Below are 16,006 nucleotides of genomic sequence, written 5' to 3'. Positions count from 1 at the left end.
CGATTTGAGTCCTCTGACTATAACTTCACCAGTTGGACTCGACTGGCCCCGGTTGCACATCGTGTGCCACAGCTGCAAATATTTAGTTTTTTCTTTATCAATGTTGCAAAAAACAAACCCCTCAGTATGGGATAAAAAAAACTAAGGGCATCTCAAAAGCTCTCTTGCTCTCTTCTGGAGTCAGTGCTGCAGACTCGGAACAGTCCGACCTGTCTGTAGAGGACCTGATAGTTTGCTACCGGCGGTTAGGCTCATTTAATGAATGGAGTTGACCCCCCATTAGGCTCAAGGTCGACTATTCTTTCAACCATGATACTAGCACGTGTATATATACAGTTGGTTCTGTGTAACAGTTTGTTTGATCTAAATGCTTTGAGACTGTGGTAGCAGTTTTATTTCATTACAACTCAGTCTGTGGACTGGGGACAAAGACAAAACCTTAAATGCTCAATAATCCCAATGATGTCCGCTGCAGCCAGCATGACCCCTCGAGGAGCTGGACAAGGGATCCCGGGTCCCTTAAAATGCGTCTCCTATGGGTCGAGTGTGCATAATTTGTTCTTGATGGGTCTGTTTTGAGATGGGTGACAGATTTAAATACACCACACCACTCACTGACCCTTTAGCCGCTTCATTCAAGAAACCACAGTGAGGCCACTCGATATAATTCATAATGCACTACAGTAGGAATATGTATCCGTGATGGGTAATGCCAGCAAACTGTCATAACGAAAGATCTTTCACTGCCTTTCATTTAATGTCTGTGATCAAAATTACTTGGATTGTTTTAATCCACTAGGGGGCACTCAAATCACACACTTGCTCCCTACACACTTCGACAAGTATGCACTTACCATGACGTCCTGCTGACGTCAGTCTGTACCAGAAGGTGCAGGGTGGAACACTTCCGCGTCATCATTCAGCACAGCTATGCAATCTGTCCGGGGCAGATTGTAGTTTTAAAGAATGAAGACTGCTGTAGCACTTTGTGTTAAGGGTATCTTCCTCTGTCCCTGCAGACTATTTCATTAAAGAACATAATGCAAACAATAATCATAACTTGGAAATATAGTATGTGCTTATATCATCTCCTTGTTTCATACTACTTAAGTAATTAATTAATTAATTAATTGATAGGTGGCCCATTGGGAGGGATAGCCCTTAAGATGGAGGCCATGGGACACCTGCACAATAAGGCAAGGTAACGAGGGAGCAAACGTGTGATTTGGGACACAGCGTGTTTGCGGTTGTGAGCAGCAGCAGGATGCGATAAGAGTCCCCCCTAGCCGATCACACTGTGGACTGCATTTACAATGTGATCAATTCAAAAGTTATTGATTTTATTATTTTATTATTCAGTTTGATGGCTTAAAATATGATTTGGCTCCAGGCAGACTAATGAGCTGAATCATGATTTGACTGCCTGTAGGAGAGCTGCTCAGTTGATCCAGCACATCAGTTAATCGCACCAATTACCAGTGATGTCAGACTCGAAATACTGATTTGAATCTGCTACGAAACATTAGAAGTACATCGTTCCACAGCTTGCTCCGGTGTCATATGCACATCATCGACACACACACACACCAGGGCATGGATGAGCACCGACACACACACTGCATGGACGCGCGCACACACACACACACACACACACACCAGGGCACAGCTCAGCACCGGCACATTGAGGACACGTATACACACACGACAGAACAGAGTCGCGACCCCCCCGGCCCCTCAGGCTCTTCACAAGGCACCGAAGACAACATGAAGGTAAAACCGTCGTCTGCCAGTGAAGGCCGCTGAACTCTGAACATCCCAAATTAGACTCTCTGACAGCCGTTGTAATCAGCGCTGTGTGCGGCCGGGCGGCTCTCCGGTGCGAGCGAGGCTGTTCGACGTTTCACAAAAGAGTGGAGCTCGGGCGTCGCATCAGGGTCACGTTCTGGTCTGGGGTTCGGGTTCGAGCCCCCTGTGGACTCAGGCTGTCGTTTGGCTCCGGGAGTGTTTTCAGAGAGACTGAGCACCATGGGGGTCCGGGGCAGCACACGGTTACACCTGTAGCCATGAAATATTCAGCGCCCCCCTCTCCCGCTCCGTCGGCTTCTTTTTCTCTCTCCCCGCCTGAATAATTTACACAAGCACGTTCAGCGCGCAGGAAAGCCTGGGACGCAGTGCATGCCAGCCCCCCCACCGGCTCAGGACAGCGTACAGACGCTGTCCCTCTCCCCAGCAGCCGAGCTTCCCCTCCCGGACCCGAGCGGACACGATGGTCGAGATTTGAGCGGGATGATCCGGGTCACTGGAGAAGCATGGCCCGCGCAGTCAGGACTATACAAGGCCGCTGAAATAAAGTTGTGGCCTGTATACAGTGGCTCGGTGGTGCCAAACAGTGTGTGAGGAAAAAACAACAATAACAAAAAAACATGTACCTTGTAAAAGCAAAATGAGAGAAAACGAAGACCTTCGACTCTATTCCTACAGCAATGTAGACATCATTTGAACATTAGAAAACGTGGAAAGAGAAGAACGGCTCTACCAGGTCTCCCGCGTTGAAATAATCGCCTCCACCCCCTCGGCCTTTCGTTAGCGCCGCGTTCGGGATGGACCTCGGGGCCTCGGTGGCCCTTCTCACAGAGCAGAGACGCTTCTTAACGGGTTATTGCCAGAGTTATTTGCCCGGCTAGGGACCTTGCCTGGACAACATCGTCGTCGTCGTCGACGCTGTGAGCCGACACTGATGGCCGACACGGCGCAGAGGAGAGAGAACGATCAAGAGAAGCTGACGGGGAAAGAAACTGCTTAACCTGAATAAGATGTCTCCATTTCATAAGTACATTGACTGTGTTTTATGTAACCAGCAGTGTGTGTGTGTTGTATAAAGGAACAGGAACAACATAAATACCACCGACATGGCGAAGACCAGACAGTGCTCACCTGCTTGTCGCTGAGCAGGTAGATGTGCTGGTGGTCGTGGCTGAACACTATGTCCCTCAGGATGGGCCGGCCCTCCACCACCGTCACCGTCTCGTACAGCAGGGCATTCTGGGAAGGTGGGGGGACGCCGTCCACTCGGATCTGGGAAGGAAACGAAGACATAATAAAATAAATTAAAATGATCACAGCAGTCTTTGTTAGTTCGATAACTCTCAAAGGTCAAACAAAAGCCTTATAGTAGTAACTGTCTGACAGAAATAAAGAATGAACCCCATGTTGCGGAGTAAAAGATGTATTAGGGGTTGCAGGGTTCTATCTAGCAACAAAAACCCCTAATGATAAGTGACTCTCGTAGTAGAAGTGTGAGAAACACTTTTGATTTTCCAATTCTTCAAAAAGACCCTTTTCAAACCTTCAAATAAAGAGTTAAAAATGCAGTCAGTCTTAATTAGTCATACCCAGTACACAGAAACAGTGTCACCCTGTAGTGTTCACGTTTTGTTATAACATGTAGTTAATGTCATTTCTGGAAATTTCCATAGGTAGCCAAACTTGTAAACAACAAACCTCCTCTCCTTTCCTTGTCGTTTTTGTACACCGTCTGTGCGTCAATGCAGAGATGTAAGTTTCCGATTTCGTTTATGATTAATTCGGGATGATTTAAATAATACTAAGATCGACATTTAACTGTATTTTTCATGTTAATGGTGAATGTAGCTCTGAACTTAATGTTATTAACTAAGTTAATACTGTTTCCTCTGTGTATGTAAACATATTACTGATGCAGATCTTATTGTAGAAATATATATTTCTGTTTATTTACATATCACGGGCAATTAACAGTAATTTGCAAGGAGAATTAATAGACATCCAGTTGTGGAATATTGTTTCTCGTGTCCAGTCATCTGATCGTGACTCCTGTCCTCAGGCACCTGTTTACTTTACCTTACGAACTGGTTTACCTGCACCTAACCATAACCTCCCTCACAGGTGATATTGTACAGATATGCGAGACACCAGCTGTAATTCAGTTCAAATGTTTAGTTTTGTAAACTGCTTTATAAGACTTGTCTGTAACTCAGTAATTTATTGTGCTGAAACATGCACAGTGCACAGAAATAGGGCCTACATGATATCCATGTGATCGACAAAAACTATTGCGCTACAAATGTTGAATTTTGTGAACTGCTTTATAAAATGTCTTTTCGATATCCAAGTCATTTCCAGTTGTAACAAAACATACACAGCAAACAGAAATAGGGGCTACATGATATTAATATTTCACAAGCTTTAATTGTGTTAAATGCTTTGTGGGTGTATTGCATATATCAGAGTCATTTTACATTTTCCTTTATTGGTTTCCTCAAGTGTCTCTGTATGGGTTAGGGCTCTGAGTTCAGACATCTCCAGGGACCGGTTGTACGAACAGGATCAGGCAACAGGATCGGATCCGGGCTCACTGGATCTGGAAGCTTAAAAAGGTGAGTTTCGAGACATCTCTTAAAGCTGGACTGTAAGGCGCTTCTCAAAGCGTGCGCAGCCGTGGAGCTGCTGCAGTGGCTGTTACCCATCACCCTGAGACTGCAATCTGGCTGCTGGAGAAATACAAGCTTTTACATGATTACTTACAATAACACAACAATATCGCACACAAACTACACCTGTCTGTGAGGTTTAATTTGCTTTAATTTTTATGCTTTAAAAATATCTTAATGTATTTCACAATATACAAAAACTGCAATTTACATGTTTTAAAGTATATTATACTGTAATGTATTTTCCAGAAAAGACAATATATTGTAATATATAAACTATATTGTGATGTTTTGATGATGTATTTTTATATATTGCTTAATTCCGTGTTTGTATTTTACATCCCTGTTTATATTATGATGTTATTGTATTTGTTAATTGTACATACGATGTTGTATTGTAGAGGACTCTGGTCATGCCAATAAAACTAATTTTATATTGAATTTGATATGTTTTGTAAAATATATCTCAATATACAAACACAGAAATCATGTACATATTTTAAAATATATTGCAGTATATTACAATATATTGTAATATATTTTCCAGGAATATATGACAGTGTATTGAAACAGATGTATTTCTTTTTCCAATAACATATTTAAGGGTCGTTTTGTTTTATGTTATAAACAAGTTGTATGTTATTTTGGTATTATATTATTTCATTGTTAAGATCAAAGAACCAGCTAGGATGCACAGGAACTATTCGTAATGTACGTGGATGTATCTTAAATTGAGATAGGATCATTATTACTGCAAATACAAACTATAGATGACGTGCTGGGTTATACTATACACATGCTGCCGTTTTACATATTATTATGCTTTCATAAAAATATGTAAATATTAAATCGTATTTATTATAATTGTTATTAAAATTCGTATTTTCTACTTGCATGTCAAACATAATAGCATTACAGTTGCACACATTTTAAAAATAAAATCTTACCTCCAGATGTTTTAGATTTTAAGTTCAGTCCTCGGAAGCAGAGGGTACATTGTCCCGTGGTCGGCACATCTTGTATTGCTCTTTAATATTTGTGCCATTGGCTTTCTTTGGAAGTTAACAATTGCCTGTACAGTGAGGGAAAAAAGTATTTGATCCCCTGCTGATTTTGTACGTTTGCCCACTGACAAAGAAATGATCAGTCTATAATTTTAATGGTAGGTGTATTTTAACAGTGAGAGACAGAATAACAACAAAAAAATCCAGAAAAACGCATTTCAAAAAAGTTATAAATTGATTTGCGTGTTAATGAGGGAAATAAGTATTTGACCCCTTCGACTTAGTACTTGGTGGCAAAACCCTTGTTGGCAATCACAGAGGTCAGACGTTTCTTGTAGTTGGCCACCAGGTTTGCACACATCTCAGGAGGGATTTTGTCCCACTCCTCTTTGCAGATCCTCTCCAAGTCATTAAGGTTTCGAGGCTGACGTTTGGCAACTCGAACCTTCAGCTCCTCCACAGATTTTCTATGGGATTAAGGTCTGGAGACTGGCTAGGCCACTGCAGGACCTTAATGTGCTTCTTCTTGAGCCACTCCTTTGTTGCCTTGGCTGTGTGTTTTGGGTCATTGTCATGCTGGAATACCCATCCACGCCCCATTTTCAATGCCCTGGCTGAGGGAAGGAGGTTCTCACCCAAGATTTGATGGACGGGGCCATGTACCATTGTCCCTTTGATGCGGTGCAGTTGTCCTGTCCCCTTAGCAGAAAAACACCCCCAATGCATAATGTTTCCACCTCCATGTTTGACGGTGGGGATGGTGTTCTTGGGGTCATTCCTCCTCCTCCAAACACGGCGAGTTGAGTTGATGCCAAAGAGCTCGATTTTGGTCTCATCTGACCACAACACTTTCACCCAGTTCTCCTCTGAATCATCCAGATGTTCATTGGCAAACTTCAGACGGGCCTGTACATGTGCTTTCTTGAGCAGGGGACCTTGTGGGCGCTGCAGGATTTCAGTCCTTCACGGCGTAGTGTGTTACCAATTGTTTTCTTGGTGACTATGGTCCCAGCTGCCTTGAGATCATTAACAAGATCCTCCCGTGTAGTTCTGGGCTGATTCCTCACCGTTCTCATGATCATTGAAACTCCACGAGGTGAGATCTTGCATGGAGCCCCAGACCGAGGGAGACTGACAGTTATTTTGTGTTTCTTCCATTTGCGAATAATCGCACCAACTGTTGTCACCTTCTCACCAAGCTGCTTGGCGATGGTCTTGTAGCCCATTCCAGCCTTGTGTAGGTCTACAATCTTGTCCCTGACATCCTTGGACAGCTCTTTGGTCTTGGCCATGGTGGAGAGTTTGGAATCTGATTGATTGATTGCTTCTGTGGACAGGTGTCTTTTATACAGGTAACGAGCTGAGATTAGGAGAGTCCCTTTAAGAGAGTGCGCCTAATCTCAGCTCGTTACCTGTATAAAAGACACCTGGGAGCCAGAAATCTTGCTGATTGATAGGGGATCAAATACTTATTTCTCTCATTAACATGCAAATTAATTTACAACTTTTTTGAAATGCATTTTTCTGGATTTTGTTGTTGTTATTCTGTCTCTCACTGTTAAAATACACCTACCATTAAAATTATAGACTGATCATTTCTTTGTCAGTGGGCAAACGTACAAAATCAGCAGGGGATCAAGTACTTTTTTCCCCTCACTATATATATATATATATACACTCACCTAAAGGATTATTAGGAACACCATACTAATACTGTGTTTGACCCCCTTTCGCCTTCAGAACTGCCTTAATTCTACGTGGCATTGATTCAACAAGGTGCTGAAAGCATTCTTTACAAATGTTGGCCCATATTGATAGGATAGCATCTTGCAGTTGATGGAGATTTGTGGGATGCACATCCAGGGCACGAAGCTCCCGTTCCACCACATCCCAAAGATGCTCTATTGGGTTGAGATCTGGTGACTGTGGGGGCCAGTTTAGTACAGTGAACTCATTGTCATGTTCAAGAAACCAATTTGAAATGATTCGACCTTTGTGACATGGTGCATTATCCTGCTGGAAGTAGCCATCAGAGGATGGGTACATGGTGGTCATAAAGGGATGGACATGGTCAGAAACAATGCTCAGGTAGGCCGTGGCATTTAAACGATGCCCAATTGGCACTAAGGGGCCTAAAGTGTGCCAAGAAAACATCCCCCACACCATTACACCACCACCACCAGCCTGCACAGTGGTAACAAGGCATGATGGATCCATGTTCTCATTCTGTTTACGCCAAATTCTGACTCTACCATCTGAATGTCTCAACAGAAATCGAGACTCATCAGACCAGGCAACATTTTTCCAGTCTTCAACTGTCCAATTTTGGTGAGCTTGTGCAAATTGTAGCCTCTTTTTCCTATTTGTAGTGGAGATGAGTGGTACCCGGTGGGGTCTTCTGCTGTTGTAGCCCATCCGCCTCAAGGTTGTACGTGTTGTGGCTTCACAAATGCTTTGCTGCATACCTCGGTTGTAACGAGTGGTTATTTCAGTCAAAGTTGCTCTTCTATCAGCTTGAATCAGTCGGCCCATTCTCCTCTGACCTCTAGCATCAACAAGGCATTTTCGCCCACAGGACTGCCGCATACTGGATTTTTTTCCCTTTTCACACCATTCTTTGTAAACCCTAGAAATGGTTGTGCGTGAAAATCCCAGTAACTGAGCAGATTGTGAAATACTCAGACCGGCCCGTCTGGCACCAACAACCATGCCACGCTCAAAATTGCTTAAATCACCTTTCTTTCCCATTCAGAAATTCAGTTTGGAGTTCAGGAGATTGTCTTGACCAGGACCACACCCCTAAATGCATTGAAGCAACTGCCATGTGATTGGTTGGTTAGATAATTGCATTAATGAGAAATTGAACAGGTGTTCCTAATAATCCTTTAGGTGAGTGTATATATATATACATACACACACACATATACACAGGTAAAAAGTTCTCTACTTATCCCTAAACTCAAACTCGATGTATTCCCACAGCTAGCTCCTCACACGGGCCCGCAGGGAAGTACACGCCGCCGTTGTTGCCGCAAAACCCTCGCCTTTGTCGATGGGGTCTGTGAAGGACCGTGAGGTCAAAGTCCTGCAGACAAAAGGTCATTAAAGTAAGTCCTTGTGCAAAATAGAGCAATGTAAACACGTCCTGGCACACAATGCAGATCAGGAGGGTCTCTGGGAAAACCTCCAAAACAATAGGATCTATTGGCCTCTCTTTCCAGGTACAGTCAGAGCAAATCCCGTCGCCGCAATGGGCGGTACTTTATCTTGATCCGAACTACTGAAGAGCGGATCGGGAACACTCATCCTTTCAATAAAGTGGACTTCACAACCATATCCACGCTCTGTTCATTTAATCATACAGTCGCACATATAACCCGGGAACCCAGTACCAGTCTTCTCGGAGCCTCTCGCCGTGGACTCGGTCTGCCGATTTCCTCCGCAGTGGATCCTCGGGTCCCGTCCAATTTGTAATCCACCGAATAAGGCACTGGTCGCACAGGCTGATTCTCTGCCGTCCTCGTCCTCGTCCTTGTCCTTGTCCTCGTCCTCGTCCTCGTCCTCGTCCTCCGACCGACCGACCGGTTTTCTCCCCCATAAAAGGCAATTTCCCAGGCTTTTAATAGCCGATTCCCTGGGTTCGAAGGGGCAGGTGAAAGCAATTAGTTTAATGACCCTGGGAAATCCACATGGGAATGTCCACCAGTGGGCCGTACTCGGCACTTTACCAATAACCCAACAGCAAAAAATATAATTAAATAAGCACACGATCAAACCACCACCAACAACCAGGGGTGTAAAGTAACTTAAGTATGTATTTCGAGTATTTGTGTCACGGGCGGTGCGGACAGCACTGATCACGTTGGGGTTGTTTTCACTGATTTATATTATTGTTGTGTTATTCTTATTGCTGTTGCACTCAATTCACTATTGTGCTTATTATTTCCTTTATTGCTTGTTGCGTGTGGGTTGATTATGTGTTTATTATTTAATTATATCTTATTGGTGTTGGGTAAGGTGCTGAGTACGGCCCACTGGCGGACATTCCCATGTGGATTTCCCAGTCATCAACCCAAATTGCTTTCACCCGTCCACCTTAACCGAGGGAACTGGCTATAAAAGCCGGGGAGTCTCCTTTCATAGCGAAGAAATACCGAGAGAAGCCTTAATGACCCGGGCAGCAGAGCGAAGGAGAGGAAGACAGCAGAGAAGCAGTGCGTGTGACACGTTTATTCGGTGGATTACAAATCGTTGGAGAGAAATTGGACAGGACCCGAGGAGATCGGCGGAGTGAAAATCGGCGGCGAGAGGCTCCGAGGAGGCTGGTGCTGGGAACCGGGGTTATATGTACTTAAATGAACAGAGCATGGATACAGTTGTGAAGACCACTTTATTGAAATAAAGACGAGTGTTCCCGATCTGCTTTTCAGTAGTTAGGATCGGGGTATTGTATCGCCGCCTTTTCCTCTGCCAGAGAGACTGCCCACTGGAGGGAGGGAGAGGGAGAGAGACTACATTCTTGCATAGAGACTCTCGTGATCTGCATTGTGTACTAGGATATGTTTACATTGCTTTATTTTGCACAAGGACTTCTCTTACTGATCTTTTGCTTGCAGAACTCTGACTTCCTTGTCCCTTGCAGACATCATTGGTAAAGACAAGGGTTCGTGGCCACAACGGCGGCGTGCGCTTACCTGCGGGGCTCGTGGGTGGTCCCAGCTGTGGGAATAAACGGTCTGAGTCTAGGAATAGGAGAGAACTTTGAGTGTGTGTGTGTGTGTGTGTGTGTGTGTGTATATATAATTTTTTTTTTTTGGTGAGGGTTTTAGGATTTTAACTTTCCCGGTTTTATTAAAGGCATTTTAGTTTTAGGATTAGTATTAATACAGTTTCTACTATTATTCTGTGATATTGATTAAAATATTCTTTGTATGTGGTAGTAAACGGACTTTGTGCCCTGTATCAGTTATAAATAGTGTAAAAATAAAACTTGTACCTATCTTACTCATCCGTGTGGTGGTGCCTTGGGGTCTGTCGAGTCTGCTCGGGGAGAGAAATCTTATTGGGTGCGACGAGCTCTTCCCTCGTGTGAAAGGAAGTGGCGTAGTCTGGTTGGCGTGGTCAGCCCTAGCACCCATAGGTGGTGACATTAATGTGATGTAAGCCACTAAAAACCGATGCATATGTGAAAAAGCCACATTCATTTATGAATTAATACACTATTCAGTTTATTTAATTATAATACATTTTGGCGATCAATCCTTAATTATGGTCTTTGTTTTATTTAGGTGTGTGCTAAATGTCAGAATAAAATGGGCCGAATTGATTTATACACGAAGCTGATCTGTTTTTTGCACATCTGTGTTTGGAGGGTGGACTGATGGGACTAGGAGAGGCAATAGTGGTGGACAGTCCATATTTGGATATATTGCCCTTTCATTTTCCCCACAGAAGAAGAAAAAAAAATAGCATGGTGTTATGCAATGTAATTCACTATGCAATGGAAAAGTGCTTGTGTGCTTTTAAATGCACTCTGAAAAGTGATTGTATTGGCACTGCCCACGACACCAGGTCAGATCCCAGCCCACATCGTATTGACAATCGAACCCCGAGTCTGTAGTGGCATCGCTGATGTCTGTTAACCACACTCCCCCCTCGGTCTCCACTCAGGTACCCACAGATCTACGCAGCTGGGATGCTGTCGGGCATTTGCACTATTGTCCTAGTGGTACCGGGGGAGAGGATTAAGTGTCTTCTGCAGGTAAGGGTCAGGGCTGATCAGCTCCCTGACACCTGGTTTCACTTCCCACTCTCCTCCCTGTGACCCGACCGTAATGATTGCAGTCCGGTGGCAATTCTGCCGTTCTCATACTGGTGAGAGATGTTTACATCATGCTAAACCAACATGGCCGGGATGATGTGCTGTGTTTCAGGTGCAGTCTACCTCTGGCCCAAGGAAGTATTCTGGTCCAGTGGACTGTGCTGTCCAGCTGTACAAACAGCAGGGGATTCGAAGTGTTTACAAGGGCACCGTCCTCACGCTCATGAGAGGTACGTTCTCCTTTTCATACACAAACGCACAATAATAGTCATGTAATCAAGGATGGATGTGTTTGGCTCTTAATTTAGAGAAAGGTAAAAGGTCATTACACAACACCCTCTGAGGAACTAGTTTCTTCACTTCAAATAACCGAGGATTCATCCACAACCCAGTGTTTTCTGCTGTATTTATTAGATCCTTTGTACAGATACAAGTACCTCAGTTAAAGGACTGGCATGGTTAAAGATTTCCCATAAAACCTGCTGAATTGTCCCCCCCACCCCTAGCACGATGGCTTGAGCCCCCAGTTCAAACCAATGCTTCTCTTTATACACACAGACGTGCCCTCCGCCGGTGTCTACTTCATGAGTTACGAGCTGTTGAACACGCTGACTCCTGCAGGTCAGAGGTGAGCGGCTTCTGTTCAGCACATCCTTATACTGGACATTGGACAGTGTGGGGCTCAATGTAAGTATCTCCAGTTGGTCCCTCTACATCACACACCTGGCCCTCTGTATTATATCGCATGTCTTGGTTACTCAAATAATGGAGGCTTAACTGGAACAGTCTCAAAGAAAAAGATGCATCACTTAAGTGAGCACAGTTGGGTTGAAGAAGACTGATCTTTCCACCGGTTTGGATTTCAGCGTCAACGAGCTGAGCATTCCCAGAATCCTCTTTGCTGGGGGCATGGCGGGCATCTGTAACTGGGCGATACCCGTTGATGTCCTCAAGTCCATCACCCAGACAGGTAGGATGTTCTAATGCAAAGCGTTAACACGAGGGCAGCGATCTTCACTGACACTGGCGCTCTCTCACCCTGGTCCCGGAGTCCCACTCCAGGCGCACTGCTCTGAGGGAGGCTTGGGTCCGAGGGGGGAGGTCTGATGTGCTTTGATCAGTGCCTACCTCTGCGATATTTAAAAGCATATAGCTCCTAATATATAAGGCTTTTCTTTTTCTTGCCTTTCATGTCCATGTGTAGAGCTGCCTTTGTTTTTAATTGCGTCGCTGGAATGGCGTCCTTTTAGCAACGGGAGAGTTCGGTCGGCAACGCACCGCTTAAATAAAATACACCGCAAGCCCATCTGGCACAAAAGGCCAGGACATCATCTGTGTAACACTGCTGTTGCCGTTCAGCCTCATCAAATTACATTGCGGTTACAGCGGGACATTTTTGCGTGACCAAACGCCACCTGAAAACTCCGCCTGTGAGATCTGGTGCCTGAGGTTGTGCTAACTGGCCCCTGCTTGCCTCCCCAGCCCCGGAAGGGAAGTACTCTGGATTCCGGGACGTGCTCCGTGAGCTGATGAGAGATGAAGGCCTGCGCTCCCTGTACAAGGGCTTCAGTGCCGTGATGCTGCGAGCCTTTCCTGCCAACGCGGTAAACATCCTCGCCGATTCCCAGACCCATCTTCCCCACAGTGTCCACTCCACAGTCTTTGATTTTTAACCCTGTCCCTCTGAAACAGCAGTGTCTTTCTCCCTGTGCATCTATAGAAGTGCCTAAGTGTGTATATTTACCATGTACCCATCTATGTATTCTTATACACTATGTATGAGACAGTATTTATCTGCATTTGACTTATTAGCATTTGTATCCGTTTTGCAGTTCATAGCTAAAGAACTCTCCATGTTTATGCACCAGGTACATCAATGCTGTTCTGGGCAATTTTCTCTACTGATAATTCAGGTCTCTTTATATATGGGTGCCAGGATACAGCTGTTCCCATTGGTTCACTGTGTGTGTGTGTGTATGTGTATATCAGCCATAACATTATGACCACCTGCCTAATATTGTGTAGGTCCCCCTTCTGCCGCCAAAACATTCCTGACCCATCGAGGCATGGACTCCACTAGACCTCTGAAGGTGTGCTGTGGTATCTGGCACCAAGACGTTAGCAGCAGATCCTTAAAGTCCTGTAAGTTGCGAGGTGGGGCCTCCATGGATCGGACTTGTTTGTCCAGCACATCCCACAGATGCTCGATTGGATTGAGATCTGGGGAATTTGGAGGCCAAGTCAACACCTTGAACTCGTGATTCATCAGACCAGGCCACCTTCTTCCATTGCTCCGTGGTCCAGTTCTGATGCTCACGTGCCCATTGCAGGCGCTTTCGGCAGTGGACAGGGGTCAGCATGGGCACCCTGACTGGTCTGCGGCTACGCAGCCCCATACGCAACAAACTGCGACGCACTGTGTGTTCTGACACCTTTCTATCAGAACCAGCATTCACTTTTTCAGCAATTTGAGCTACAGTAGCTCGTCTGTTGGATCGGACCACACGGGCCAGCCTTCGCTCCCCACGTGCATCAATGAGCCTTGGCCGCCCATGACCCTGTCGCCGGTTCACCGCTTTTCCTTCCTTGGACACTTTTGATAGGTACTGACCACTGCAGACCGGGAACACCCCACAAGAGCTGCAGTTCTGGAGATGCTCTGACCCAGTCGTCTACCATCACAATGTGGCCCTTGTCAAAGTCGCTCAGATCCTTACGCTGCCCATTTTTCCTGCTTCTAACACATCAACTTTGAGGACAAAATGTTCACTTGCTGCCTAATATATCCCACCCACTGACAGGTGCCATGATAATGAGATTATCAGTGTTATTCACTTCACCTGTCAGTGGGCATAATGTTATGGCTGATCGGTGTATATTTAAACAGGGTTTGTGATTTTAATATTTGAATTAAGGCCCATCTTATTAATCTCTGACTAGGATTTATGATTTTATTGATTTTACCCGACATGGGAAGAAAATAGTAGCTGGATGATTTATACTTGTTAGATTTAAATTGTATTTTCTTTGCTTTTAGAGAAGCCACACAGGACCACCCTTGTTCTGGGTATGCATTTCTGGCCTGCAAGCATATGATGTGGCTTTAATAGTCTATCTTTTAATGGTGTGTTTGATTTATCTTTGGTACCTCATGCCCTAGCCAAGCAGTGGGTGTTTTTAGTTTGTAATTTGACCGCCTATCTAATTAGTAGATGTTGGGTAGAGCTAAAGGGACTGTAAACCTTAGGGGTGGTGCCGAAGTGTGTTTGCTCCTGGGTGTCGGTTAGAACACCGATGACTCGGACGATGAGATAATGTTGACTTGGAGTTTAATGGAGAAAGGCAATTGAGCACAGTACAGGTCCCAGCACAGCACATGGGCAAAGGCACTTAATTATTTTCTGACCAGTCTGTGAATAGCCAGCTGAAGTGATAGATAATTGTGTGTGTGTGTGTGTGTGTGGCCTACAAAGGAATACATAACACACACAAAACTATAACGTAATTCAATAATACAATCTCTTATTGACACATTTATATAGTAATGTATATCTCTAGCATATATTAGTATAATTATATCCTCATTGGATATAAATCAATTAATTCTACTGAGCGTATAATATTATAAACTTAAGAAGATTAACTAATTGAATATCAAAGGCTGCTGCCGCTAGGAGCCATAAGTTTAACACTGACATCTTCCAAATTTAATCAAACAATAACGTGAGCTGGAGGTAAGTAATCTGCCCGTTTACTATCAGTGTCACAGCAGTATGTACAGAACCTGAATATACAGCAATATAACAGAAAATATAAACATTATCAAGCAAAGAAATAATAATAATAGCCTGATCGCACATACAATGCAACTTAAACAGGCCATCTTTGCAGTGTAATAATCCACCAGATAAACATAAGTAACTACAGTTTGCATCTACTAACATACACAAGCGCAGGGGTTACTTACAATTCAGCGAGGCACACTGCTCTGGCTAAACACAAATAAACTGAAACGGTTTAAGTCTTAATTCACAACAAAAACTAAACAATTATTTCACAAAGTGTAACCGATTGCTGAAGAGACCTCATGTGAAGGAAATGCCAAGATATGAATGGCTTTTTTTTCACCCCATAAAGTCTGCTACACAGTGTGAAAGAGTGCCATTGAATTAGTCATCCAAATGCCTAGAACATGGATATCAATTAAGGGGAAGATCTTCAAATTAATACCAAGGACATTTTTGGCTCCTATCCTAAATCTTAAAGAAGGAATGAATGTAATCTATTTTTTTAAGCTGACTCTAAAGATGTATAATTGGTACATTGAGAATGTAATTAGCATTTTACCTGTGTTTTAATGTAATTTGCCATTTGGAATCTATTCATTAATTGTTTGTTAAACTATTATTAAACTACTGTAACTTTTTTATATTCTGAAAATATGCTGATCTTCCAAATTGTCCAATGCATCTTCTAAAGATATATCTAACTCATTACATATGGGTCAATTACAGACCCTTTATGACCTTTGTTTTTCCCCTGGCATGTTTTTGAAACATTGTAATTGTAATCTAATCTAATCTAATTGTGTCAGAATAAGAGACTTTGTAAAACACGACAAATACAATGGGACCCACCATTGTATTTGTCTGTCACCTTCTACTGTGTAAAACTATACTTCTTACTTCCCCAGTTTTTTTCTTGTTCATCAG

At 43.8% G+C, this 16,006-nt stretch overlaps 1 protein-coding gene across 1 annotated transcript; it reads left to right on the top strand.

Moving 5' to 3' along the window:
* Window positions 1–11,141: 11,141 nt before the first annotated feature.
* On the top strand, window positions 11,142–12,967 carry LOC136753984 (mitochondrial carnitine/acylcarnitine carrier protein-like; the record flags this gene model as incomplete). The annotated part of the gene is made up of 5 exons (XM_066710362.1): window positions 11,142–11,234; window positions 11,407–11,524; window positions 11,853–11,922; window positions 12,161–12,264; window positions 12,777–12,967. Coding segments are annotated over 5 exons (576 nt in total), but the record flags the coding sequence as incomplete, so codon positions are not given.
* Between the last annotated feature and the right edge of the window lie 3,039 nt (window positions 12,968–16,006).

Source organism: Amia ocellicauda, chromosome 7 (assembly GCF_036373705.1).
Source record: "Amia ocellicauda isolate fAmiCal2 chromosome 7, fAmiCal2.hap1, whole genome shotgun sequence".
Classification (NCBI taxonomy): Eukaryota; Metazoa; Chordata; class Actinopteri; order Amiiformes; family Amiidae; genus Amia; species Amia ocellicauda.
Note: the sequence above shows the minus strand (reverse complement) of the source record. Positions and strands in the feature narration are given on the sequence as shown.